We start from the raw sequence: 27,228 nt of genomic DNA on the forward strand, positions 1-27,228 counted from the left end.
TGCTGTGAGATGACAGCTCTAACAAAACATCTTCCCCCTAGGCTGCCTGTGGCTAAAAGCTGCTCCAGGCAGATACAAGGTCTGCCAAAGACCTTTACTATGGTTCTGGCCTTCTATTTTGTGATCCCATTGGTTCATTGGGGATCCTTCAGGAGCAGCAATCCCAATAATAATGAGTGCAAATCCAAAAGAGCCTTTCATCAAGGCACAAATCCTGAAACAACTCATCTCCGTTCAGAAGGACTTGCTGCACACTGGTGAGGGCCTCAGCCCACGTACAGCACTGTACTTTGCTTCTATGACCACCTACCTGGTGCAGAGCAGAAGCCTAAAACCTGAATCAGATGCAGGAAGATAACAGAGCCAGATTCCAGTCCTGTATGAACTGGTTGAGATAAAAAGAGTCAGTATCTGTGCTGGGAATTTCCACTGGTAGAGTCACTCTGCTTGTCTGTATTTGAAATTGGCCCTGATACAGCTGCAGTGGACTGGAGAGAAACAAACCTGTGTAGGGAAGAGGAAGGAAGGCCTAGTTGCCAGATCTGGAGAGTCATTGTGTGACCTTGGACAAGTCAGACATCAAAGTTTCTGTTCCCCATAAGTTAATGGGTAAATAGGACTGCCCTACCTTACAGGGGAGTTGATGGGATGAACACTTTAACGATGTCAAAGTGTAGTAAGGGTGTGGGCGGCAGCATGCTGGGGAAAGGCCTGAAATCCAGTTGCCACACAAGCCTTGAGCACATCACAGCATTTAGCTCTCCCACAGTGCGTAACTCTCGTCCTTCCTTGCACAGGAGGTCTCATGAGCTACCAAACATCTCTCACCTTAACTTTCAGAATACTTCTGGAAGTTAGTTATTAGTCCCACAGTGCAGTGAGGATAATATGGAGGCAGTGACCTTCAGAAGAAAGCAGGCACAGATCCAGTTTTCCTGACTCCCAGTGCTTCCCTTAAACTCCAGAACTGCCTTTCCTCAGCTTCAAACTCTCTCTTTTTTTTTTTTTTCTTAGTCATTCTGAGGAGAGGGGAAACAGCCTGCATACAAAGGTCAAATTCAGATATTTTGTGAAGGACAGTACAGCTTTTCACCTTTAGGACTTCACTGCAGCGCTATCTCAAGCTCAGATCTAGATGTTGTCCTTAACTCCAAGGTTTCCACACTTGAGCTCCCTCACCAAGTGTGGCAGCACCTTCAGCCCTGCCTGGCAGGTTCAGAGACGCCAAGTTGTTGCTTGTGTTTGCATGTATCCTATGTATATGGAAGATAAAGGCTTAAACACCTTCTTGCCCCACGCTGTCTTACAAGTCCTCTTGCATGTACAAAAAAACACAAACAGGCATATTCCTCCACCATATGTTGCATAAAAATATAACAGAATGGCTTAGTATACCGTAGCAAGAATAACCAGGTGCCAAACCTATTGACCCATATAGGAGAAGTAAGTCTTGGGGACCCACAAGCTTATGAAGGCTGTTATAGAGAATATGGTCCACAGAGAGTCCGTGCACAGGCACAGAAATGCACAATCAGAGGATTGGTGAGGTTGGAAGGCAGCTCTGGAGATTGTCTAATATAACACCCTGCTCAGAGCAGGGCCACCTAGAGTAGGTTGCCCAGGGCTGTGGCTGTTTGGGATTTTGAATATCTCCAAGGATGGAGACTCCACAGTATCTCTAGGCAATCTGTGCCAGTGCTTCATCACCCTTACAATAATATATATATATATTATTGTAATATATATATATATTACAATAATTATAATAATTACAATAATATATATATATATAACCATGTTTAAAATTGTCATTTTAAACTTTCATGCTAGAGCAAAACTAAGTCAGCTTGAGCTACTTTTTCAGTGAAGCCCAGTCTTAAATTAAATTTGGGCAAAATAGTTTTGATATCTGACAACTGTTCAGGGAATACAAAGTGAATGGGTTGTTTGGCTTAACTTGGTCTCCAGTGGATAACTGACAAGGTAGGATGACAATCCATGGACTGGATGGGCAGGATTATAACTGCATTCTAGACTCAGGCCCCTCAGAGAGGATGGCAATGGAATGGTGAAGGGAACAGCATTGCATTCTTGATACCCACCTGGGGAAGGCAGGGCAGGTTCTAACTTGACACTCCTCACTAGCAGCTCTCTCCAGGGCTGCAGTTACACAACCTGTCACAAGGAGAAGAAAAACAAAAGTTTTTTATATCTTCTCAGCCATCTGCACTTCCTCTTTTTGGATCAGTGCTGCAAACTAAAATATCAGAAGCATCATGTTGGCAGTATTTTTAGTAAACAGCTAGAGACTCATGTGAACTTGTTCCTCAATCTCCTCATTGTTGTCCTTGTCCTTGACCCCTGTACAGACAGCAGACATTATTAAACTGTCAAACAGTTTTCTGAGCAGATCCTTTTAAGGTTCCACTATTTCTGCCTTCTGGACAAAATAGCTTGTCTATAATACTGAAGGCCTATTGCTGACCAAGGAGACAACTGCTCCTTAGGCAGAGGGAATAATTTCCCACTCATGTGCTAAGTGCTTCACCAGGTTAGGATTCCTGGAGTTCCAGGGATTGCCTTGCAGTTCAGTCATGAGCATCTCAATGCGCAATAGCTGCCAAAGGAAGATGAGGACATTCACAGGGAAATACAGGAAAAAAATATAATAGAAAGTGACGAAAAAGGAATGTTCCCAAAGGTTTCCAAATTATCCAAAAATAGATGCATACATTCCTCAGGACAGTGCAAATGTGGGTGGCAAGATCCTCCTGCTACTGTTTGGGGAGAAATGGGGAGGGAGGTGGAGAACATATCAGAGAGTGTATTTAATTCAGTTCTCTGGCATGTATTAGGCAAGGAAATAACTGTAGACTTTTATCTCACACCAGTCCAAGAGCGTTGCTGCTGTCTGTGTTCAGTGAATAGTTCGCTCTTTGCTGTCAGCTGAAGTTTCCCCTTTGCTGCACAGAAGGGGAAAGCTCGCTGGTCCAGTGCCTGATGCTTTGGGAATACTGACAGTGTTGGTCCATGTAACCTCTCTCTTCTCTTTTTCCTAAATCACAACTGGAAGTTGGAGCTGCCACTTGAACAGCTTCTCCGATTTTATACTAATGTAGGTACACTGAGCCGTAACATTCTTGAAGCAGAGGGTGGTTGTGCAGGCAGCGCTGCTGGAGTGTGGGGCAGGGGCCCTTCTCTGCCCCAGCTTTGAGATGGAAACCATTGCTTTCGTGGTCTTCATTTTCTTCGTTACTTTTCCTTCCTGCTCCCCCACAGTTCAGAGTGACACCTAGTGTCAGTGGCTCCGAGTAACAGCTGGGGAGAAACCCAATTTCTGCCGCTGTACGTGCCCGGGGTGGCAGCAGAGGTGGTTTTTGTTTGCGGCTATGTGCAGAGCTTCATTTCAAGCCCTTAGGAGAGCTCTCGGCAGGGCTTTTTTCCTCTTTGATGCCACAGGCACATGCTTTACATAAAAAAGTGCAATGTTTAAACCCAGAAATGTGGTACCTGGACAGGGCATAGCCTTGGGCTACAGAAATTTGTCAAGAGAATTCAAAGGAAGATCTTGGCTTGCAGCTCCTTCTGGAGGACCATCCTACGTAGAAGATCTGCATTCCTATGCCCCACAGAGGCCTGATCCAAGTCACTTTGAAGTCCATGGAGAACTTACTTTGATTTTAAAGCAGGTCAAACTAGTGTGTGATGGAATAAGATTTCCTTTCCCTTTTGCTCGAAGTTTTCAAGGTACATCTTTCTGCATCTCATCGGGTAAGCTTTCTGGCATGAAATCCATCTGGTTAATTTTGTGGAGGTGGTAGGTGTTCATAAACAATGAACTTAGTCCATGCTAAGTTCATTATTGCTGTTTGCTGTATTTTTTTTTTTTTCATGTTTCCTTGTTTAATTGTTTTGAATAAAACAAAACAAAACCATAAAGTAATTACCAAGTATTTCCCCACATTTCACAAGCTTCCTTCTTGAGTCACTGTTTGTGTGCCCTCCCTGGGAACTTGGTTCTGATCTCCTCTGCTTTCTTACTGACATGGTTTGATTTATTTTTTTTTAATCTTCAGGATAATTTAGACAAGGTATGTTTCTTGCATCTGGAATCTTAACTTAAAATAAGCTATCACTGAATCTCTTGGGTAAATTCCAAAATTAATGTTCAATTACCTTTATCTATGAGTTCCAGAAATACAAACAGATTTTTCAGGAAGGGGCTATTTTGTATTGCTATTGAGTTATTCTTCATGTACACTGACTAATTAATGTAAAGCAAAATAAAGATAAAAGCTCTTGTGATATGGGGGGGAGGGGGGGGGGGGGGCGGACTTTATGAACCAACTTTGAACTTTATGAAAGTTCTTTTTAAACCAACTTTTATGAACTTTATGAAGGTTCTTTATGAACTTACATTTCATAAAGTCTCAATAGTGCTGTATGTTATGGCTCTGTCCCTCATTTGTTCTTCTCATTACCATGCTTACAAGAGGCCTTGCAAAGGGCTCTTCAAAGAACAGTTGTGAGTTTATGAGGCTCTCTCTTTTCATGCCACGGGTCTTTCCCCTTGACCCAAGAAACTGTTAAGGGCAGTAGAAAGATCTCATCTGTCTTTCTGCAGGGGCTCTACACATTTATTGTGAGCAGGTTGAATAGTAATAACCATGTTATTTGAAAATTGTTGACCAAGCCTTGTTGAATGAGATAGAGGAACTGCTGGCAAGAGCCCGCAGTTGGCAGACAGGATGTAGCCTCTTGGAGGTCCCCTTGGAAAGATGCCCCCAGGCAAAGCAGGCAATGATGGAACCACCAGTTCCTCTCTACAACAGATCCTGTGACCTGATAAGCCCCACCAGCACAGTGCTGCAGGAAGACAGTTACACCAGAGGTGAGGTTGTTTTTGTTTTTTTTTTTTGTGACAGCATTGGGCCATTTGTTCTCCTCTCTGTACACTCTTCTCAGAGCTTCATTTCTTCCTGTTTCTTTCCTGTCTGTTCCTATTGTTGCAGCAACTGTTATCTTCCATATTTTCTTCATGTACAGCCAACATCACCATTGATGGTGGAAGGACATCACCATTTCCTAAGGGCTTCTGACACAACAGTTCACTTCAGAAATGACTGACGTGTGTGGTTATATTTCTGGGCCACAGAGTGTTTCTTGGTTTCTTACATTAGTTTTCTGTCATTAGAACATATTCAGCAGTGTTATATGAATGCCTTCAAGGGATATTGCCAGCGTCAGGCTAGCCATCAACCACAAGACCACTGCTCATGACTTCTGTCTGTTCATAAAGCTTGACAAGTCTAAATAACTTCAAGTGACATTCTACCACCTTTTGTATCACTGGCTTCTTATCCCAAATGCAATTTCTCATAGTAAGACACATCTGGGCTTGTACAAGGAAAACAATCTAAGAATCTTTATGAACAGCCAAATTTTGTCATCTTACTGTTAACCCCTCTCATCCATACTGACAATCAATGCAAGGCAAAGCATTGATTCTAGTAATGCAGACAGACAAAAATTAGATTGGCGTATTTTTCTCCTAATTCTTCTTCTTCTTCACTTTTTTTTGTTTTGTTTTGTTAATGTATTATGAGTTGTGAGTTGGTAGAGACAGGGCTTTATATGACATGATTTGTGACATGCAGGCACGAGGTGATTTATATCCTGGTCCAAAGCTCCCTGGCATTGACCTACAAGGGTTTAAGAAATGAGAGCGATATTTGGTCTCAGTGAAGTCAACGAGAGTTTGCTCTTTCCAACTGCATTTTTCTAAATCCTGCACTTTAGCAATAAACTGATTTTCCAGACTTACATTTTTCCCCCAAATAACTTTAATGACTTCATGAGTAGGGGTGGAGGGAGTGGTGGAGTTGTTTTAATTTAGTACAGATTTGTGTTCTGCTTAGCTTTTATCAGATTCGCTTTGAAATGGTACAGATGAAATATCTTACAATATCTGGGTTTTCTTTCATTAATCATGTTTTACATTCACATAAAAATAGATCTTGTACCAAGTAGTTCATGTTTATGTGCACAGTAAAATTAACTGAGTAGTCACTCTACACATAAATAAAGTATGTGCCTATGACACAATTTGAAAACAAATCCCAAATACTTTGGGTCCTATCTTAGTATCTCTTTTTGGCATGTCTAACTATGAAAGTTTTTAAAAACCTGGTATATTTTCCATATATCTGGTTATATATCTGGTTTCTCTCTACAAGCCTTGCTATCTAAATAGGTATCTGAGGGGTGCCAAGCGCGGGTCACAGGAGTCCACCTGGGAGCCAGGTGGTGTCTTGTGCAGTCAGTCTGATTTTCATGCATTTGACCCAAGGACATGGCAAGTAATTCAAATAGAAAGAAAAATTATTAACGTTTAATAAGAACCATTGAATTAAACAGGTGACCAAAATAGGCAAAGTAGTGGAACAAAGGTTGAAATGTTAGGTTTCTAACCACTGCCATTTGTTTCTTACAGCACGTGTTGGAGAGAAGGGAAGAGTCTATGAGCTATCAAGTGCCTTCACAATTAACAGTCCACAGTGTGGTCAGAAGCAGTTTATTTTGGCTTGGCTGTGAGGAGAAGGGATATGTGTAAAGGATCAGGTGAGTGGGCACCTGAGGCTGAGGTCCTGCCTCTACTTGCCAGTTACCTCCGCTACCCCCAGGTCTGGGCATATTGCCTCCTTGCCTCTGGCTTGATGAAAGCCAGCCCTTCAGGTTGCAACTCTACTGCATGCTCAGTGGCCAAAGGATGAGTGTGCTGTGCAGAAACACGGGACTGAGAAGAGGGTATGGAATAACTGAAGAGTGGTGAGGAGCAGACACTCCAGCTGCCTCTCTGCTGTTCCTGACTGTCTCAGCACTTCTTCTCTGTGCCAGCATGAAGCTGGGCAGGTTCCCTCAAACCAGGGGTGTGCAGCTTTGCGTGGAGTGGAGGATGGAGCAAAAGCAGGCAGAAAGGCCCATCTTCCAAGTGATCCTTTATCACACAGCCTTCAAGCTGACCAGTGCATGACTCTGTAGTGATGTCAGTACAACAGCCACGAGACTGGAGGATTGCCTAGCCAAAAACATGGGCCCCAGTTTAGTCTGAACTTGCTGCACAGATACATTTCTAGTGTCACTGTGGATAAACATAGAGTGATACATATGGGAAAAAAAAGGAGTCTTGCCTCATGCAGAAAACAGTGGGCTCACCACTGTCATGAAGGTGCACAGTCATGGGTTGTAATACAGGAAACTACCTAAGGTATCAGCAGAGGTCAAAGCTCCTCTCATCTTAGGGATTTGTAGCAAAATAGAAGGGAACAAATTAGAAATCTTCATGCTGCCCCCTAACAACTTGTGGTATGCCCACATCCTCCAGCAGTTCTGCTCTTCCCAACTCGGAAGAGACCTGCAGAGCTGGAAGATGTTCAGAGAAGGATAATAAAAGTGATCCATGGCATGGGACAGCTTACTTACAAGCAAAAATTTATTAAGCCAGATCTTTTAAGCTGCTTGAATTCTTTAGCTCAAGAGAGGATTGATTGAAGACATCTATGACAGCAGTCTGTAAACTCATGTATGTCCTGGAAGGGGTGGTTATTCGCTGTCTCTTCCTATACAAGCAAAGAGGCTGTCAAGGGAAAAGTTCAGAATAACCAAGAGCAATCAGTTCTTACCATCAGGCATAGTGAAACCCCAGGACCATTCTCCAACAGATGTTGTGGGTGTTAAGAGTTTACATAGGCTCAAGTGGTGATTGAACAAGTTTGCAGAAGGGAAATCCATCCTGCTTTATTAAACACAAAACATTAAGAAATTCCTGAGTCTCAAGCCATTAGAGTTTGGGAGAATACTCTTGGGAAACAACATTATATACTAGCTCTGTTCCTACTTTCTTCACTAGGCATTTGCTTTTATCCAGTGTCAGAGGCAGGAAATCGGGCTAGATGGACCTTTTGACTGACTGGTACTCTCAGACTTGGTACAGTCATCATCAACATGCTAGTTTATAAATATTTGCTAGGAATAGGAACATTCATTGTGGAAAACTCCACCATCCTTTAAAAAACAGAATGCCCCGTGAAATTGATGTGGATGGTCTCTGTGGTGTTCACCATTCCACATCAGGAGGGCAGAGCACATGCAAGTGTTTAACGTAAGTGGATTTATGACAGGTGTGCTGCAGACTTAACAGTGGGTATTGAAACAATGGACAATTATTCATTTGAACACTTAGGTCTTTGTTTAATTGGTTCCCTTTAGCATACAGTGGTGGAGGTGTGGGCCATCATCACCACAGTACCCAAATTTACATCTTTTCAGTAAAATTCCCTTTGATAAACACACTGATTTATCTGAGATACTGCATTAAGTATATATATATATATATATATATATATATATAATAAAGAGAATAAAATATGTCATGGGAGGATATCTGTCAGGTCCAAGTGAATTATCTTCTCTTAGAAAGGTTTTCTGCCATTAGACATGTAGTCAACACATTTGGTCAATTTGAATGAGTACAGACCCAAATGAGTTCAGACTCATTCTTTCCAAGGGAATGCTTTTCACCTGCTCTGGAAAATTCCATTGGAAATCATGGGAATTAATAGGCCTTGTAGCAAAAACCTTGTTCTCTCTGTGAATCTCACTGGCCACTCTTTAGCTATATACCCCTAGCTCCTAAAATTGAGAGGAAAAAGATCTAGTAGGTCTTCCCAGTGTGGGGTGTCCAGAAGATGGCTGCATCTGTTCCATCCTGACACCAATGATGATACCAATTTCTGCCCATTGCCACCATTTCTCTTTTATACTTTCAAGATTTTCAAATATAGTGTTAAGCATATACATCCATAGAACATAATATTTCAGTCTAGTTACTGTCAGTGGAAGGTTGAGCATATGCACAATTGTTTTTCTTGATATAGTATGAAGGCTTCTATTTTGTTTTTGTGTATGGATGCTCATCCAGCTTTGTCACAAATCAGGAGCAGAAATTTACTTTCCCTCCCTTGTAATACATCTAACCCATGTGAAAGTGCTGAATACTAACAAATGGAGAAAGCTTGTGAGCTTGATCCAACACTCTTAACCGCTGGCAAAAATTTTATTTCGTAACAGGACTTAGAGGTGAAATTACTCTAATAGGAGGTACAAAGGTAAATTAAAATAGGGATGTTAACTTGGAGTGGGTGTAAATGGGTGTGATTCTTTTGAAATGGATGAGACTGCCCTCACTTTTGCCAAGTCTGGATTTGCTCCCTTCTCCTTCCCCAAGCCTGCAGAAGAACAGGTGCCGCAGTCAGCTTGGGCTGCAAGCCTGGGTGTGTGTCCTGAACTGTTAGTCCTGCCCTTACTGTTTCTCTTTACCAAAACAAAAACATGCCCAGAGGAATTTAAACCTGCTGCTTTTGCTCTGTTAATAAATACCAACTGCAAACCTGTTTGTCTTGATCTCTCTGTGGGGAGGGAAGGATGGTATATGGACAGGGAACAGATGATGAGGGGCCACATCCGATGGATATTTGTGACTGTGGAGGTGGGGGAGGACTGTAGGAAGTGTTACACAAGCTCATTTTTGAAAGCAGAGGAGAAAAGGAATATTAAAAATAAATCCAAAACAAAAAATGGCTGCAAAGAAGGATTTGGGCAAAAGCACTTCATGTAGAGAGTCATGCACACATATGGGATAAATTACTGAGAAAGGGCATTGAAACAAAACATCTTAAATGTATGTTCAAAAGAAAAAGAGGAAGGGGAAGAAGAAGAGACAAGGGATGTTGCTAAAGAAACACAGTTGGAGAAATGGTGGCAAAGGAGCCAGCTGAAAATGGCAGCAAAATAGCTGCCACAGAAAGGGCAGATTGAGACAGCTGCATTCTGCTCTCTGTTCCTCTTGCTTATCAAATAAATGTCTTGTTACCATGCAGCTTTCCTGCTAAAACACCTCATCTGGATCTGACATGGATGCATGGTGTGGTGTGCAGGGCATACACATCTGAGGACACAGGGAGCCAGAAGCACAGGGAAATGAGGCTCAGAAAATGCCAAAGAGAAGCAAAATACCCAGTCAGTCACTCAGGGAAACCCTGTGGACTGTAGGGCAGGAGGAATAAGTAAGAGGATGGGAGCAAGTACTCTTTGAAAATAGTCCACTTGGCCACCACCCAAGAGCTTCTAGGGGAACTTAAGCTACTTTTGGCATGGGTGGTGCGAGAACAAACATTATCTGTGCCACAGAAGTTAGAGCTGTGCTAGTTATCTGTACCTACTGGTGAGGACATCTGTGCTCAGGACAACTGCTCTGGTTCATATCTGTTCTGCTCCCCATGTTCTTGCATATTTCCAAGTGAGGTCTTCTCCAGGGCTTCAGAAGCAGTGATGAACTTGGTTTGTCCTTGTCTACACTTGTAGCTGATTCACATTCAGCACTGGTTCAGCTACTTCTGTTGCTGACACCTGTTGTCAGCAGCCGGTAATTTCTTTTTCCTATTTTTTTTTTTTTTTTAGGACAAGTCTACATTGCCCTGAAGCTTAGAAAGGCCCTTAAATTAGACTTAATTCTATTCAGATGTAGTTAGCAGTATTTAATTAGCCCAGTCCTGAAGCAAAAGTCAATCTATTTCTTGGATCGCTGGAGTGCATTCTGGACACTTTCCATATTGCTGCAGGAGTCTGACCTTTTTTTTTTTTTTTTTTTTTTATCTTTAGCCCAAGAAATGTGCTGGGGCTTTTCAAGCACTTTCAGAGTAAGGGCCACATCTTAATAGACAGATTCCTTTGCAGATGGCTTCCTGCTCGTTTGCAATTGCAAAACTTCATTGAGGCAATTACCATAATTGCAGACATGGGAATGTGACATTAGGAAAGCATTTAATGTATTCTCAGCATCTGTTAGAGTACTGCTGCAAATGGAAACCATGGGGAGATGCCAGCACTATGGATTGGACTCATCTTGCTTAACTTTGACTGACTGGAAGTTCACATCCAGTCTGAACTGGGCATATAGGTGGCTCTCTGTAGACAGTGAAGAGACACAGGCATGTCCAGAGGGTGATTCATCTCTCCTGAGCTGGTGTCCAAGGGAAAAGGGATGACTTGCCTTCTGATGATGCTCCATTTATTTTATTTTTTTGTGGAGATGAGTAGTTTAGACTAGCAAACCCAATTTAGGCAGCTAAAATTAGGTGGTTTGAGTCCTGCCCTCTGTGACTATTGTGATTTTCAACCACCAGAAGCTGCTGCAGAAATGATGAGCCAATGCTAATGGCACTCTAAGAGTTGTTAGCTGACAATGGCACTCTGAGAGTTGTTAGCTGACAACCTTTGAGATCTTTCACTTACCAGAAGAGTTCTGCTTATTCCCAGAAAATGATGCTGGCAAGAGGAGACTACGGGAATAATAAGAAAGGGGGAGTATCAGAAATAAGGGGCAAACCCCAGCCTTTGGATTAAAGGCCTTAGCTGTGTAAACCAAGTAGAGAAGGATGCTCTAGGAGCAATTTGGTTAAACTTTTCTCATTCTCCTTTGCTGCTTTTTTTTTTTTTTAATCCATTTTCTTACCCATTTTTCTCCCCTGTTTCAAGGGAAATGCTTACACCACATGGCCTAAACATTCTCCTCCTTATTTCCATATTTAATTGGGGGTTCAGAAAAGACTATTGAACTGTTTATCTTAGAGTCTGTTAGTCCTTCTTTGGTGAAATATTTTCATTTTGCATGGCCTCTTCCTCAGTTGTGAAAGTGCAACTGTTTACATCAGAGCAGTAAAATCATCTGGATTATTACCCCCCAAAGGGGTAATAATTATCCCCGGGAGGTGGGGGTGGTGGGGCTTTGGAGGCTGGAGACCCAGCCTCCCACAGCTGGGGGCGGTGTATGCCCATCCTGAGAACCCACCATGCTGCCCACCTCTCCTCGAGGCTTTGGGGGTGATTTGTCAGGCTGTGGGACTCGCTGGCTTGCGATGACTCTCTTGTGCAATGTAGGCTGTATCTGCTTACTGCTGCTGGGTTGTGAAAATCTGCAAATAATTGCAAAGTCCGCTGGTGTAATTGGATTGTGGTGTATTTGAACAGATGGGTGAAGTCTTCCAGGCCACTATTTTCCAGAGTGACTTGGCAGGTGCTTGGCTTTAAGGTGCCCAATCTGAGACACCTTAAAAGTGATGGGTTACCACAGAATTTTTGAGAGGCCTCCCCAGACTGAAGTAATCCAAACCACTGACTGATCACCCAGAAAACCCTTGCCCCAGAGCCCTTGAGTTGGGGGAGCTTTCATAGTAGCTTGATGTAAGCCAAACTAAATTCATAAAAATAATACAAGACATCTTAGCATATCATTTTTTCACCAGAAAATTTCAGCAGGAGGCAGTGTGAATATGTATGTGTGCTGGCACTTATACAGACAGTATAATGAACAAACAAATATTTGTGTATTAAGAGAGAGGGGAAAAGAAAGGCATTTTATTTCATGTGAGAGTTGGCTGTTGTTGTTATTGTTATTTTTAATAAGGTACAAAATGTTAATGTGAAACAGTCTCCCTGTGTGCTCTGGCCCTTTTCCAGGCCTAGAGCTAAGTATTCACTGGTGAAAAGAAAGTATCATACTTGACTTTCTGAAGTATATGCTGTTATCGCTTGTTAGAGACTAAAAAGGGAAAGAATTGAATTACTTATTAATTAAACACAAACTCTGTAAAACTGTTTAGAGACAAGCAGCCTTCAGGCCCCAAACTACAGATGTCTGATCCTAGAATGTACAAAAGAAAATCAGTTTATTAGAATTATCATCAGCTTTTTCTGCCAGTAATTTGTAGGGAGACAAGAAAGCTGCAGTAGATGTTGCTGTTCTCACTGGAAGATTCCACTAAATCACCCTTGCAAAAAGAAACAACTTGTAAGAGGAAATAAATGGCTATTGTACAATGTTATTAAGAGTATCCACAGAGGGGGTAGTACCAATCTAAAATCAACTAAATTAAATCAAAATAGTTTTTACAGGCAGAAGAATAATGTAGCTACATAATTTTACTGAAATTATTATTGGGAACCCGACCTTGGAAGTCTAAACAATTGCAGTGAAGTTGAGATGTCCTAGTGTCAAAGTCACTCTTGAAAATATAATATCTGCAGTTATTTGGTGTAATAAAATCTTCCCAAATCCTTCTCCAGACCCCATGTTCAGAGCTGAAGCTGGCCCTTCACATGAACAGCCAAACCAGACTTCAGTTCCTGGTAAGAGCACTTCTTGCTACTTTGCTCTGTTGATTAGTTCTTTGTCTGAAACTTTGTGGTCCCGAAGCCATGCTATTGCTTGAGAGTTTGGAGTCTTTCATTTCTAGTAAAATGAGCTCCTGGTACCTGTGGGTAAGGAAGAAGTCTCAAAAGGCAGAAGACATTAAAAAGAAACCTGACATTTACTCGTTTGGAAAACTCATTATTTTTAAAACCCTGAAGCGACCTCGCACCCTCAAAGCCATGTACTCATCAGAGCCTAGCCTTCACCTCCCCACTAGGCACCCCAAGAAGGCTTATTACCAACCATCTTCTAGAGCATTAGACATAGGTTTCAAAGGTGTTTAGACACCTGAATGCCTTTGAGGAGTTGGCCCTGAGTTCCCAGCAGGCTTAATTTGGCCTGGTGGGTGGCTGACTAGCCTCTTTTGATTGCTGAGTGTTGTTTTTTTTTTTTTTTTTCTTATTATTTTATTTATTTATTTTTATTTCTAACTCTGAGGCTGAGCAAGCCAACCACAGCAGGAAGTGATAGGACCTGATGGAAGAGTCTAGCAAGGTCTAATAGTTTGCTCTGAAGACTTGCAAGGAACGTGTTAGAAAGGGCCCTCACTGGCCTAAGAAGTCTCCGTGTTTGCAGGTTCCCAAGGCTGTCTTGAAGTCCTGTGGGCTCAAAGAAGCATTCAGGCATCCACAAAGCCACAAGGGCTTGCATTATTGTTATTGTTATATTTTTGTTCAATGTGGGAGAAGAGCAAGTGAATTCTATGAGGTTGCACATGGTTTGCAAGAACTAGAGGCCACCACAAGTAGAAGAACTTACTTTAGGACCTCATTATGGAGATCTGAGGAGCAGTTATTGAGTGAGACCATAGCTCTTGCTGCTTCTGTGATTTCCCACATATTTGTTGCAAAGCTGGGGTAAGGATTAATAGCAGAAAAGAAAATAGTGGATCATGTCTTTCCAGTCAGGCATATTTTGCTTTGCTAGAGCATTCAGGAAGAGAATCCCAGTTGTAAGCATGCTCAGGTCCTATATATCTAAGTTAGATAACACCTGCAGCTCCCATTTATTTCAGTAGGATTTGAAAATCTAGTGTGTGTGCTGAAAAGCAGGCCTAAAGAGCTATAGCACAGCATGAAGCCACATAGTTTTCATGGCAAATAAAAGCTGAACCTTCATATTGTGGGTGAAAAAACACTGCTAACTCTTGGTTATTTTATCAAGCCTTGAGATATTTGGTGCCTTTGTGGAAGTCACCTCCCCCAAAGCAAGGTGTTTTTGTGAATATGAACCTGAAATAATATCTATGTATTTCTAGCACTTGCAGCTGTGGCAAAAAGCTGGAATACAGGATTCTTCATGGGCTTCAGCATGCACAGTAAATGAAAGCCTCACAGTATGATTTAACCTAGGCTGCTGGTTTTGATGAGGACTGGCTCATGTATTTTGAGTATAATTTCCTATTCTGGGGAGAAGCTGTCTGAATTTCTTGCTTCTCTCGAGGCACTGCAGCAAGAGCAGGGTCAGGGTCGTTGGTCTGGATACCTGAACTGCAAATATCTAGAGTGAAGGGGCTGTGTTTCACCCTGGCCTCTTGCATTATCAGCTGTGGTTCATCTTAGCCGTTCAAGAAAACTATTAAATATACACTACAATATTTGCAATGCTTACTTTGTCCTTTGCAAACTGCTTTGAGCAGTTGTTGTTCTCAAAAACCCTTTCAAACTAGAGATAACAAGGTGACAAACACTTTAAAGTGATGCTTTCAGGTACTTGTCTTTGAACAGAACTCCCAGTTTAGCTGCTGGCAGCCAGAACAAAGGAAGCAACAAGGCAGCTTGTTAGAGTCAAAAAAAAAAAAAAAAAAACAACACAGCAGATTAGGCCCCTGCCACAAGAAATGTTTAACTCTTTATGAGGGAACCACAGGACAAATACGGGTAAATAAAAAGGACTCTCTTTCTCCGTATTTCTCATACACAACTGAAATGATGGCCCGAGTGAAGGGAAGGAGCATTTTGTAACAGACCGGCTTCTCTAAAATAATATTTGCCTTTCTGCGTGCCAGTTTGCTCTACTATTTTAAGCATGGCTGATTTAGGGGGAAGCAAAGCACCAGGGGCAGCCCGTTGGTGGCGGGGCTGGCCAGGCTGCTGGCCTGGCACCACTCCTGCTGCTGCGGGTGGCTTCAGGAGGAGCAAGGAGCACGGCCACAGGCAGCACGTCCAGGAGCTCTTAGGGGGATGAAAGAAGGGGAGGGATCCTTCTGAACCTGTTTTACAGGTTGCTTTTGAGAGGATCTTCTTAGAAGAAATTGTTTTTCTTCTGAGTGGTACCCCCAAAAAGAACACGTGTGATTCCAATGTGGGGCCATTGGTATGAAGAGGTCCTTTTTCTTTTATCTTGAACTGCCTGTCACCTACCTCATACTGATTTTCTTGTTGCCAGAGACTTGCAGAATCAGTTTACAATCTTTTTCTGTAATAACGTCATGTTTCTGTAGGTCAAACAAAACCTGGAGCTGTATAATACCCTTGCTGGGTTTATTAACACAAACAAGGTGTGGTAAGCTTGAAATGTAATTGTTACTGTTATATTTGTAATTACCCTAGCACACAGAGACCTTGCCTGAGACTGAAGTCCCACTGTACCAGGATCTGTGCAAACAGAGCGTTTCTAACAGCTTAAAGTCTAAACAGACAGGAAAAGAAAGAGAGGAGAAACATGGGTGGCTACTTGCAGCAGCGTGAATAACATGACCCAGGAAAGCCAGAACCAGAACTCCGAGCTACAGCCCTGATTGTACTTAATGCCACCATTTTGCTATCTGAGATGGGTCGTCTGCCTTAAAGGGTTTAGAAAGTGGCCAGACCAGTTCCTCTGTTTATAGAAGGAAGATGTTTGTAGACCTCTTGATCCCAAAGCAATTAATATAGTCCACAGGGGGAGAAAGAGGAAGAAAAAAAATAAATTAAAAATAGGCTAGAGTCTCATGTAAATGGCACCCTGAGTGCCTAAAAATTGTTACAGATGTTTTTGTGTAAGGTTATTTTTTTGGTGAGTGGCCTCTCTGTGGTCAGTTGTAAGCATCACATTTACATAGTTCTGTATTTCTGAAAAAGCCGATTGCATAAAGTTGGGATCGCACCAAATGAAAACAAAATACAACACTAACAAAAAATAGCAAGCTCTTCCAACAACGTTCAGTAACTGAGTTAGAGGTTAGTGCTGCGTTCTGGAACAAAAAAAAAAAAATAAAAAAAAATACAGGCACCATATGATTTCATGCACTAAAAAATTTTAAACATTTCAGAGGAACATAACATATGACATAGGGTGTTTTTATTTAATGAATGGCTTTAAAAAATGGGGCCAGTGTCCCTTCTCACAGATGTACATCCTGTGCCAAGAGCGTTGCTGTACAATGTGTCATCACTTGGGAACCTAAAGAATTGTACTTGAGAAAACATTGCTACAAAATATCATCCCCTTCCCAGAAAGGTTCACTTCAGGCTTTGTAGAAAAACAGAACAACTCATTTCCACTGAATATAATTCATCTATTGAGAAACTTTCTTAAAGGCATAGGTTGTTGAGCAAGTGGCTGGAAAACTGTTTAATCTCATAGTAACAATAATAGTTCATCACTATTATTACTACTTAGCTCTTGCATAGCACTCTCCACCCTCAGAGGATTTTACAAACATGAAGCAGTTCATCTTCATGGTACCCCGGTGAGGCGGGAAAGTGCTATTATCCCCTTTGCAGGATCCGTGCAGGGGTGCCTTCTCCCTGAAGTGTTTTGCATGAGTTGGGCTTGTCTTCCTCACTCTAAACACCGCGTTTTCTGCTTCTGACCAGCCCGAGGTAGAGCTACTGTGGAGACAAGGCCCTTCAGTTTTACCATAAAGGTCAGCCCTGAGTCTAGAGGGCTTTGTCTGATGTATTTGTACCTCAGAGTGTTTTATATGATTGGCACTGTGGCAGGGAGGAAAGGAAAGGGGAAATGGGAAAGAAAAAAGGGGTGAGGAGAAATGAGTAAGGAAAGAGAATGGAAAATGAAAGCCAGCAGGCTGTTTAGCTGCCACGAGAAGCCTCTAGTTAAGATGCTCATGTGAGCAACTTGCTGTTCGAGCAAAGTGGCAAGTGCTATGTGATGTATAAATGGGAACTCATCACAGACGGAGCTACACTGGCTCAAAAATCCTTTTGTTCAGATGATGTGTTTTGTTTCGAGAAATTAGACCAGTTTACAGCAAGGAATTGGTTTATTGATTTAAACCTCATCTCCACAACAGCATTGTTCACTGGGGTAACTAAACACAAGGGTGTATGTGCATTTATTTTTGGGGACTGTAACTGAATGTCCTCTTAAGAGTTTATCACCCAGTGAGTTGTATTGCTGCTGCCTTTAGGATGCTCCCAGCATCACCTGCTTCAAGAGCAGCATAAGTTCTCTCTCTCATTGCATACTTGAGGGAAAAAAAAAAAAAGGTAAGGGGGGGGGGGGGGGGGGGGAAGTGGTTTGAGCCCTAGCAGGAGATTCTTTCCCATTCCAGGATCATTCAGAAGAACCGCTCCTTTAGCAGGTCAAGGGAAGGATGGTGACCAGTGGAGAGCTGCTGTAGCTCCAGAGGGAAAAGAATGAGTAACTCTGAGTGCTAATAATTTAACCTGGATCTTCCACAGACATAACAGTTTGTATAACCTGCCCTTAGGCATAGCGGGACGGCCCAGCCCCTTTCCCTAGCTCTGACAGATTACCCACTTTTCAAAACAGCTCCCTTTAAGGACACCCCTCTGCCCTGCCCCCAGTCAGGCTCCTCGCAGGGGCTCGAAAATCACCTGGACCATTCCTCGCCCCCTGAGATGCCACCCAGGACTTGTAGCAGGGTCTCCAGCCCGGGGCTGAGCCGCCCTCCTCCTGCAGCGAGGGGAGCAGAGTCCGGTGCGGCGCGGGGCACCCCCGGAGCAGGGACCCCCAGAGCATCCCTAGCGCTGCTCTGGGGGGGGTGGGGGGGGAGGAGGGAGGCCGGGAACGCCGGCTCTGGCCTGATCTCTGTCCTTAGGCTCCCTCTAGAGTTTACAGCGACCGAGCAAAAGGTCTTCAGCTCCGCTTGGCTGCATCCTCCCGTTGCGGTGCGGCCGCATCCAGGCTCCTGCCCGCAGCAGGGCAGCGGGAGCGGCTGCTGGCAGGGATGCTGCTGGCAGGGATGCTGCTGGCAGGGATGCTGCTGGCAGGGATGCTGCCCGCCGGGCTCTGGCACCCTTCCCTAATGCTGAACCCTAACCCTGGCCATGAGGAGCCCGTTAAGTGCCTCGGGAGTATCCTCAGGGTGCCCAGGTGAATTTTCCTGGGGTCTGTGGCTCCGGCCTTGCAGCGGCCTCATCCCAGGTCTCTGGAAGAAGTCAGGGTTTTGTCAGAAAAAGCAGAGGTGGTATGGGAGCAGCGTCAGCTCAGTGGCAGCTGAGATAAGGGGAGCACTCCCCAAAGCCTCCAGCTTCCTGACAGGTCACCCCATGCTCTCGCCTTCCCCATCCTCAAGCCGGGAGGAGGGTGCGCCCAGTGGAGTACTATCCCTAGCCCACCTGCTGCTTGCGAGGGAGCCCCAGGTCATCTCCCTCGCTGGGTGCGGCTCGGATGCGCCTCGCCGTTTCGCCTAACAGCCTTATAAAGTGCTGGGAGAGGAGAGTGGCCGGGAGGAGGGCGGGAAGCCTGCCTGAGCGGTGCTGGAAGGGAGAGAAGCAGCCGGCAGCTTTGCCCGTGGGGAAGCCCAGACGCCAGAGGGGAGCAGGGCGCCAGGGGGAGCGGGGACGGGGCGTTCAGGGGGCTGAGAGGAGCCGGGACATCCTCGCACAAAACAGACTCCCCTGGGGACACCCCTCCCCAGGTCACTCCTCCGAGCCCGCCGCTTGTTCTCCTTTGGTTTATTCGCCTTTCCCTCTTGCAAGCCCGTCTTCCGAGCTTTTCACCGGTTGCTTCTTCAGCTCCAGAGGCGACAGGGGGAGGACAAGCGGCCACCCCGACGGGAACCGCCCGGAGCTCGCCCCCCGCCTCATTCACAGCGCCTCCTCCCCGCAGTCCCCCGGGCCGGGTTGCTGTGCCCTCCTTTTGCAAGACGATGGCGCTCTCATCTTTCTGCAGCCCTCCTCCGGGGCTCTGTAGTATTTTTTCACGCTTCGCTGCTACTACGGGCAGGCGCTTGCCTCTCTCACGATTTGCTGCGGCCATCGGGGGTGCCTGACTGTAAACAAAACACTTTAGATCATGGCAAGGTCGCTGCAGACACAGCCTTTCTCCTTCGCAGCCGCCGCGATTTAAGGTGGATTGCCTCCGACGGGGGGGGAGGGCGGGCAGGAACGCAAGGGCCGCGGTCCCCGAGTGCAGCCGTGCTGATTTATTATTTTTTATTTTTTTCCCCCGTGTTTTGATCACAAGGCGTCCTCCCGGCCTCCTCCCAGCCCCCCGGGCACCGTAGCTCCCCTCCCTCGGAGGGTTCAGCCCTTCAGCCCTCGATGGAGAAGAAGGAGCAGCCGGATAGGGCAGCAGTGGACCGCTCCTCTTTCCTTCTTTCTCTGCCAGCAGTGGCAACTTGTCTTTAGTTGCAGTAGCATCATCTGGGGGCTGAGTCCCAGGCCTCTGTGCTGGGGGTAGTATAAAGAGAACAAAAAAGAAGGTCCTTGTCCCACAGGAACATGTTTCTTCTTTTCCAGATGCTACAGACAGAAACCAGTGCTCTTTGCTGCTGCAGTCATGTTCCTGTTTGTTGACTTGTGAGGCTACATGGTCTTTACGAATGCTTGCACCCCATTACTACCATCATCAATCATTGCCATCATTATTATATGATTCTGTACTCTGGTACACTGCCACAATCCTACCAGCAAGCAGCTTGCCTTTCTTTTCTGGACTTGGGTTCAGGCAGTGACTCCTAGCAAACCAGGGACCAGAGAGTGGGAACTACTCACCTGAGAAGGTTCCAGCAGGTTGCCAGTTGGCACTGCAGCAAGACAACCCCCATCAGCACCATGAGCCCTGGGTATCTTCAAGAGCCCCATGACATATTTTGTAGATTGCCTTCCTAGTACACACCCCCCGCTCCTGTGCAATACACAAATGAAATGTCCCACACCTGACAGAGAAAGTAGAAGAGAAGTTTGAAATGGCACTTCCTGGATGGTGCCTGTGAAAGTCAAAGACAGGAAAGCCTGGAAAAATGGAGAAGAAATCCTTCAAATGAAGCAGATGAATAGGCCTCACTTTGCCAGCTCATGTAGCTTTATCACAGAGTTGCAACTTCAAAAAAAAAAAAAAAAAAAAAAAAAAAGTCTAAGCTCCTGCAGACATGAGAATGTCAGCTTTAATTTTCTGTAAGTGGATTGCTAGATTTTGTGGTTGCTGAGAGAAGCTGGAAAACAACTTCTGAGCACTAAAAATCCCGGCAAACAAACAAAAATAACATGGCTAATATTTTATTTCAACCTTGTGGTTTTAAAACCCATCTCATTTTTATTCTTCTTTTTTGGCTGCACACATCATTGTTGGAACCAGGGGCTGGCTGTACTGAGATCGCTTGGGCAAGGGGGCTGAGTGGGGGCCAGGGGCCATTGCCTCGGGGCTGGTGGAGGCAAGCAGAATGCTGAGGCCTGTTTTTGAGTGTTGTGAGCTGGTTTTGTTCCCTTTACAATATTTGCAGAGTTTAGCTCACTGGCTGGCAAAAGCAACTGTGTTGTAGGTTTGGGTGGCTCATCACAACTGCAGACCCCGACCCAGATGGTGCGTGTCTGAGTTTGGTGTGTGTGAACACAGCACAGGGCAGAAGCTCACTGTCTTCAAGGCCACACCAGCTGGAGCTTCTTTCAGCCAGTTGAACCTGGTTGTGCTGGCCCTGCCTTGCTGAGGTAGCTTGCTGCTGGTGCAGCCCCCCAGAACCAGTATCCATAGGTGGTTGTGTCTGACCTTGCCAGATGGCCCGGAGTGAAGGGTCTCCAGTTCCCTGAGCCACCTGGGCCCTGGGAAAAGTCCAAACCTCCAGCACCTGCGAGCAGCCCCAGTGTCCTGCAATGTGCTGAGGGGGCTGACCTGCCCGCCGAAGGAAGGTGGCAATGGGAAGGGGCTGGAGCCAAGGATGGGACAGAGGAGGACACTGTGTTGCTCTTATCTCCAGTGTACCTGCTGCAGCTATCCAAGGTAGCGGCTCAGAAAATCTTCGGCTGCGACTTTGGCTCGCCTAATCTTCAGAGCACACAAGCAGGGCTAAGACGAAGACTTTCGTTTGCCGAAGTCTGAAATCCCTGCGGAGGCTTTCTAGGGCCATTTCCACACCGTAGTGGTCCTTCCTCTGCAGGGCAGACAGCAAGAGGCGATCCCTCCCTCGCTCCTGGCGGACAGGCTCCATGATGGGACGGGGGTCCGGGGGCTCCTGCTCCTGTCTGTGATGGGACGGGGGGTCCCTGGGGGTCCCCCTCCCTTCCGGGGGCTGCCCTGACCTCCTGAGCCGGGGCGGAGCGGGGCGCGGCTGGGGCAAAGCGAAGCTCCGGGCGCTCTGAAGACGGAACCAAACCGTAGCCACAATTACTCTGGGCCCGGCGGCCAAGCAACGGCATTTTTATTTTTATTTATATATTTATTTTCGGGCGGAGGGGAGAAGTTTCGCCGGGCCCGGGCTTTGCGGGAGGGCAGTGGGTGGGCGGGCTGGGCTGCGGTGCACGCTGCGGTGCACGGAGCCGTGCCGAGCCGTGTCGTGCCGAGCCGTGCCGGCGGCCTCCATCGCACCGGCTTCTCCCCGCCCCGCCGAGCGGAGGCAGCGGGGCCGGAGCCACCTTTAGGGCCAGCGGCGGCGGCGAGGTAGGGCTGCGCCGACGGGGCGGTGCCCGGCGCCCTAACCAATGGCTCGGCTCCGCTGTTTAAATAGACTCGTCCTGTCAATCATTTTCTCCTTCGTCAACCTCCCTTCAATCGCCATTTTGGGCGGGCTCGTCTCGCCCGGTTTTTTTTTCCCCCCTCTCGCCCTTTTTTACTACGCGGCCGCGGGGAGAGCGGCGGGGCCGGGCGGCCGTCGGGGGGGGCAGCGCGGAACCGGGGCGGCGGAGGGAGGGTCGGACGGACGGACGGACGGACGGACGGAGAGAGGGAGGGAGAGAGGGAGGGAGGGCGGCAGCAGCAGCACTCCCTGCCTGCCCGCCTGCTGCGCGCTCCCTGCGCGCTCCCCGCGCGCTCCCCGCCCGCCTGCGCGCTCCCCCGCGCGGCTCTCGACCCGCCCGGGCTCCTTGACGGCGGCCGTCGGGGCTGCGGCACCTGGGGCAGAGCCTCTCCGCCGCTCCTCCGAGGGCGAGCGGGGCGGTGCGGAGAGAGGAGGAGAAGCTGCGAGCGCCGAGAGGTGAAAGGCGGAGAGCAGGAGGAGGAGGAGGAGGAGGAAGGGGGAGCAGCGAGAAAAACAAGCGCCGCCAGAAGAAAGAGGCCGGGGGGAGATGTCAAACGTACGCATTTCTAATGGGAGTCCTACCCTGGAGCGCATGGAAGCCCGGCAGTCGGAATACCCGAAGCCGTCAGCCTGCAGGAATCTCTTCGGGCCGGTGAACCACGAAGAGTTAAACAGGGACTTGAAGAAGCACCGCAAGGAGATGGAGGAGGCTTGCCAGAGGAAGTGGAATTTCGATTTCCAGAATCACAAGCCGCTGGAAGGCAGGTACGAGTGGCAAGCCGTGGAGAAGGGGAGCTCGCCCGAATTCTACTTCAGACCCCCGAGGCTACTCAAAGCTGTCTGCAAGTCCGCCAGCCACCAGAGCCTGGATGTAAACGGGAATTGCCAAACCGTGATTTTTGTCGGTTCTCAGGGAATCTCAGAGGACACTCACTGTGTAGATCAAAAGACTGCTCTTTCTGAAAAGCAGACGGACTTTGCAGAGCAGTGCACTGGGCAGAGGAAAAGACCTGCCACCGACGGTAACGTACCCTTTGGGGCGCTTTTCCCTGTGTGCCCCGCCGGTGTCAGCGCCACGCGTGGCCCCACCGCGGGGCGCACTGCGGGGGGCTGTGCCCCTCTGGGCGCTGGCCCGGGCCCCCTCGCCTCCTGACGCCTCCAAAAGCCCAGGCGCTGTTTGCAGCCCTGGGGTGTTCTTTTTATTTATTATTTTTTTATTTTGGGGGGATTGGGGGTGTCCCACGATAGGTGGGAGCCGGCGGCTGGTTTGTGAGCGAAAGCCCCTCCGTGGTAATAACACCCCGTGCCTCCTGGCTGCCCCTCTGTGGGCACGGGGTGAGGAGAAGGGAAGGAGTGGGAGCTCACAGCACCCACAGCAAGCACGGACAGAGATTGGGACAGACCCAGGAAACTCTTGTCCCTTACCTAGAGAGAAACTCCCCTTCCTCCCGCCCCCCCCCCCCCCCCCCCCCCGGCCTCTCCCCCTAGCACAGGCTGCAGGGATGTGCGGGAGTGACCCCCCCTGCCCATCCAGCCCTTTCCCTCCACCCCGGCTAGTGAGCAAACATCTGGCAGGAAAATATTTTAATATCAGTCTTCCCCCCCCCCCCCCCGTTTTTAATTTTCCCCTCCTAGATTCCTCTCCTCAAAATAAAAGAGCCAACACAAGAGAAGAAGAGGTTTCAGAAGACTCCCCCAGTGCCAGTTCAGTGGAGCAAACACCCAAGAAATCAAGCCCGAGAAGACATCAAACGTAAACCATTTAGGTAGGTTCCCTTTATGGTCTCGGCGTTAGGATGTGGCCGAGGGAAGGAAGGGGCGAGTGAGCAGCCCCTCTGCTGGACCCGAGGGTCTGGGGTCCCTCCGGCACGGACGGGGGGGGCTGCATGGAGCAGGGGCTGTATGGGGGGGCTGGGGAGGTGCAGGGCTCCCAGCAGCTTTTGGAAAGAACAAAACAAGGGCGAAGCACAGCATTGCCAGGCCCCCAGCCGTCACCAGGGCAGGGGGCAGTGATAGGAGCCCATCCCCGGCCCCCCTGGTCCCCTGACCTGTGCACCCCTTGCCTTCCTCGCTGCCCTGCTCCTGCGACCCCCCTGGCCATTGCCAGGTGCACTGGGGGCTGTGCCGGGGCAGGACTGGGTCTCCAAGTGGGCTGGCGGGTGGTGGTAGGTGGGGAGGCCTGGGGGCTGCCCCCTCCCGGGGCGCTTTGTCCCCCTTACCCCTGTGCTTGGCGGCCACCTTCCACCCGGGAGAGCTGGGCTGAAGAAAAGCGGGCTTCAGTGGGAGGCTGGGCATTCTGGGGCCTAGTTAAGCAAGCGGCTTGTTTTTTTTTTTTTTTTTTTTTTTCTTCCCCTTTTCGGTTATTTTGGTTTGGCTTTAGGCGCTGGCAAAGGGGTGAGTTTGCAGGGAAGGGAGCGGGTTAATGGGAGCCGACCTTTTTTTTTTTTTTTTTTTTTTTTTTGTGGGTGCATTGTTGTTGTTTTGTTTTAATGCGAGGGCTTGGGGTGGAGGGACTTGGTAAATTGCGCCGGCGGTTGTTTCAGAGCCGAGGTTAGGAGAGAGGTTTACAAACACACTCTGCGATTGTGCAGAAGAGATTAAGCTGTAAAGCAGAAGTTGCAGCAAATTAGTCCTGCTGGGGGGAGCACGGCTGCGTGCGGCCCTATGCAAACACCGCTGCCCCCGCCCGCTTGGCCTTTGGGCTTTGGGTTTTTTTCAGGGCGGGAGGACACTCGGCGGCTCCGGCTGCAGCCCCGCAGCATCCCGGCAGCGCAGCCCCGATGGAGTGGCCGGGACCCGCCCGGGCAGCGCCTCCCCGCCCCGGGGGGCCGCGGTGGTTTGAACCGGTTGCGCCCCCCCGGCGGCCGCCGAGGGAAGGGATCCCGTTTGTTTGGGCCGTTTCTAAACGTCCTCTCGTCGTCTTCTTCCTCTGTGGCAGAGCGGTGAAGGCGCGGTTCCTTGTTCATCGGGTGCCTCAGGAGTCGGTGAAGTGAGGAAGACATAAAGGCGTAGCAGAGAGGAGGATACATATCGTCGAGCTCCATGGGATGGAGGTCCTGTACAAGCACTGAAAAAACAACGGCAGAAAACAAGACAAAAAAAAAAAAAGCAAACAATAACACTAAAATTTTAGGCACTCTTAAAAGACCTGCCTCTAAAAGCATTGGATGTAGCATTGTGCAATTAGGTGTTTCCTTATTTGCTTCATTGTACTACCTGTGTATATAGTTTTTACCTTATGTAGCACATAAACGTTATTGGGTGGGGGGAGGGAGTGGAAGAGGGCGACCGATTGGAACTTGCTTTCACAATCTAGCAAGCAAAGAAATGTATGAAGAGGAGCAGTGTAGGCTTTTTATTACTTAAAGATGTATTGTCCCTTTAAGTGGGTCCACCGCCGCTGCATTTTTTTCCTTTTTTTTTTTTTTTTTTTTTTTCTGAATGTACCATCGTGGTAATGCTGCTTACAGCAGATTCTTACAGGCCGCTTGTGAAACTTCTTCCTACGTTAAGCTGAAGAGGTGGGAGCTGCGATGATTCCGTTATGTGGTAGCAAAGGTTTCCCCTCCACCAACCTCAAGTCCCTAAGAGCGAATCTGAATGCCTGTAAACTCCTGGAAATTCATCCTATTTGTTACATCGCCTGTTTTTTTTTTAATTATTAATTATTTTTTGGAAACTAATATGGAGGGCTTTTGCTCTGAATCTCGAATGTTGTTGTTTCCTGATCTGACCCACTTCCCAAAGTGCTTGTGTGTGAGAGAAAGGGATACTACATCTTTAAACAGTATTTCTACATTGCCTGTGTAACTGTATGTAAAAATAAAAAAAAAGTTTGAAGTGTACTTGTGTACATAACTCTGTAAAGACACTGAGAAATTATACTAACTTATTTATGTTAAAAGATTTTTTTTAATCTAGAAGACAATATTTTTCCCCATAAAGCCAAAGTGGCATGTTTTTGTGCATTTGTAAATGCTCTATTTGGTAGACTTTTTAGGTTTTTTTTTTCTCCTTTTTTTTTTTTTTTTTTCCTGGTAATTAATATGGCTGTGCTTAAAGGATTGCAGACTGAGCCAATTTAATATTTTTTTTTTTGTAATGTGTGGGAAAAAAAAATCCAGATTGATACTGTTTCACATCAAGCAATCAATAAAGAAAACTGCCATATATAAGAAATATGTTCTTCATTAGTGTGTGTTTCCACCTCACTCTGCCTGGCACAGGAGAAAATAAGCCTGCTCCAAGAAAGAACAGCGAGGTTCCTCAGGGTATCTCTTCCTGGGGCTTGAGCACAGGTGAAAATAAGGGATCCGGCTCCGAGCGCCGTGCTATCATTCCTCCCCCGTGAGAGCCGAGAAGGACGTGCCCTCACCATTACAAATAGTGGAATTTCCTCTGCCACTTTTTTTTTTTTTTTTTTTTTTTTAGGGAAAAAATGATGTAGCTCGAGATACTTATTTTGCCGTTGACTCTGAGAGACCTCAAAAGTGAACCCAAGCCCGCTCTTCCCCGAGCCGGAGGCCCCCAAAGCCGCGGCTTCGCCCCGGTGGCCGTGCCAGCGCCATGTCCTGTCCCCCCCTCCCCCTTCAGCCGTTTTCACCCCGAAAATCTGGCGTTGGTGGCGGGTCTCCCCGCAGCTTTCCTGCCTCGCTAAGATGGCGCCTCGCACACCCCTGGCCCAGCAGATGCTGCTGCACACTCCGCAGCCCCCGGCCCCGCCGCCGCTCCCGGGATGCGCGGGGATGCGCCCGGCCTGGGAGCCCGTCGCCCCCCCCCCCGCCCTTATCCTCCCCCATCCCCATCCACCGCCGGTCCCCGTCGCTCCTCCGGCTCCCGCAGAGGGGGTGCCGCCGGGTTTTGGGGTTTTGGGGGCGCGCAGAGGAGCTGTCCCGCTCCATCCCCACGGCCAGCAAGGTGCGGGCGTCCCGTGTCCACCCTCCCCCCCCCCACGAGGCGTTTTCATCCGGCGAGAAATAAATAACGAGGCGCAAATAAATAAAAAGAGGGCGGAGGGGGGGTGGGGGGAAGCCCTGAGCGAGTCTCACCCAGCCCT

General features: G+C 47.2%; 1 protein-coding gene and 1 long non-coding RNA gene across 2 annotated transcripts; both read left to right on the forward strand.

The window, feature by feature from the left end:
- Positions 1 to 3,515: 3,515 nt before the first annotated feature.
- Positions 3,516 to 13,221, forward strand: LOC309874010. Its single transcript, XR_014316772.1, has 3 exons — positions 3,516 to 3,771; positions 6,494 to 6,621; positions 13,183 to 13,221. It is a non-coding gene; the product is annotated as an uncharacterized lncRNA (long non-coding RNA).
- Positions 13,222 to 22,364: 9,143 nt separating this feature from the next.
- On the forward strand, positions 22,365 to 26,717 carry CDKN1B (cyclin dependent kinase inhibitor 1B). The gene is made up of 3 exons (XM_082751888.1): positions 22,365 to 23,194; positions 23,808 to 23,938; positions 25,111 to 26,717. The coding sequence occupies exons 1-2, from the start codon at positions 22,720 to 22,722 to the stop codon at positions 23,927 to 23,929; spliced, it is 597 nt and encodes a 198-aa protein (XP_082608014.1). The 5' UTR covers positions 22,365 to 22,719; the 3' UTR covers positions 23,930 to 23,938; positions 25,111 to 26,717.
- Positions 26,718 to 27,228: the final 511 nt, after the last annotated feature.

Source organism: Aythya marila (assembly GCF_965140915.1).
Source record: "Aythya marila genome assembly, chromosome: 1".
Taxonomy (NCBI): domain Eukaryota; kingdom Metazoa; phylum Chordata; class Aves; order Anseriformes; family Anatidae; genus Aythya; species Aythya marila.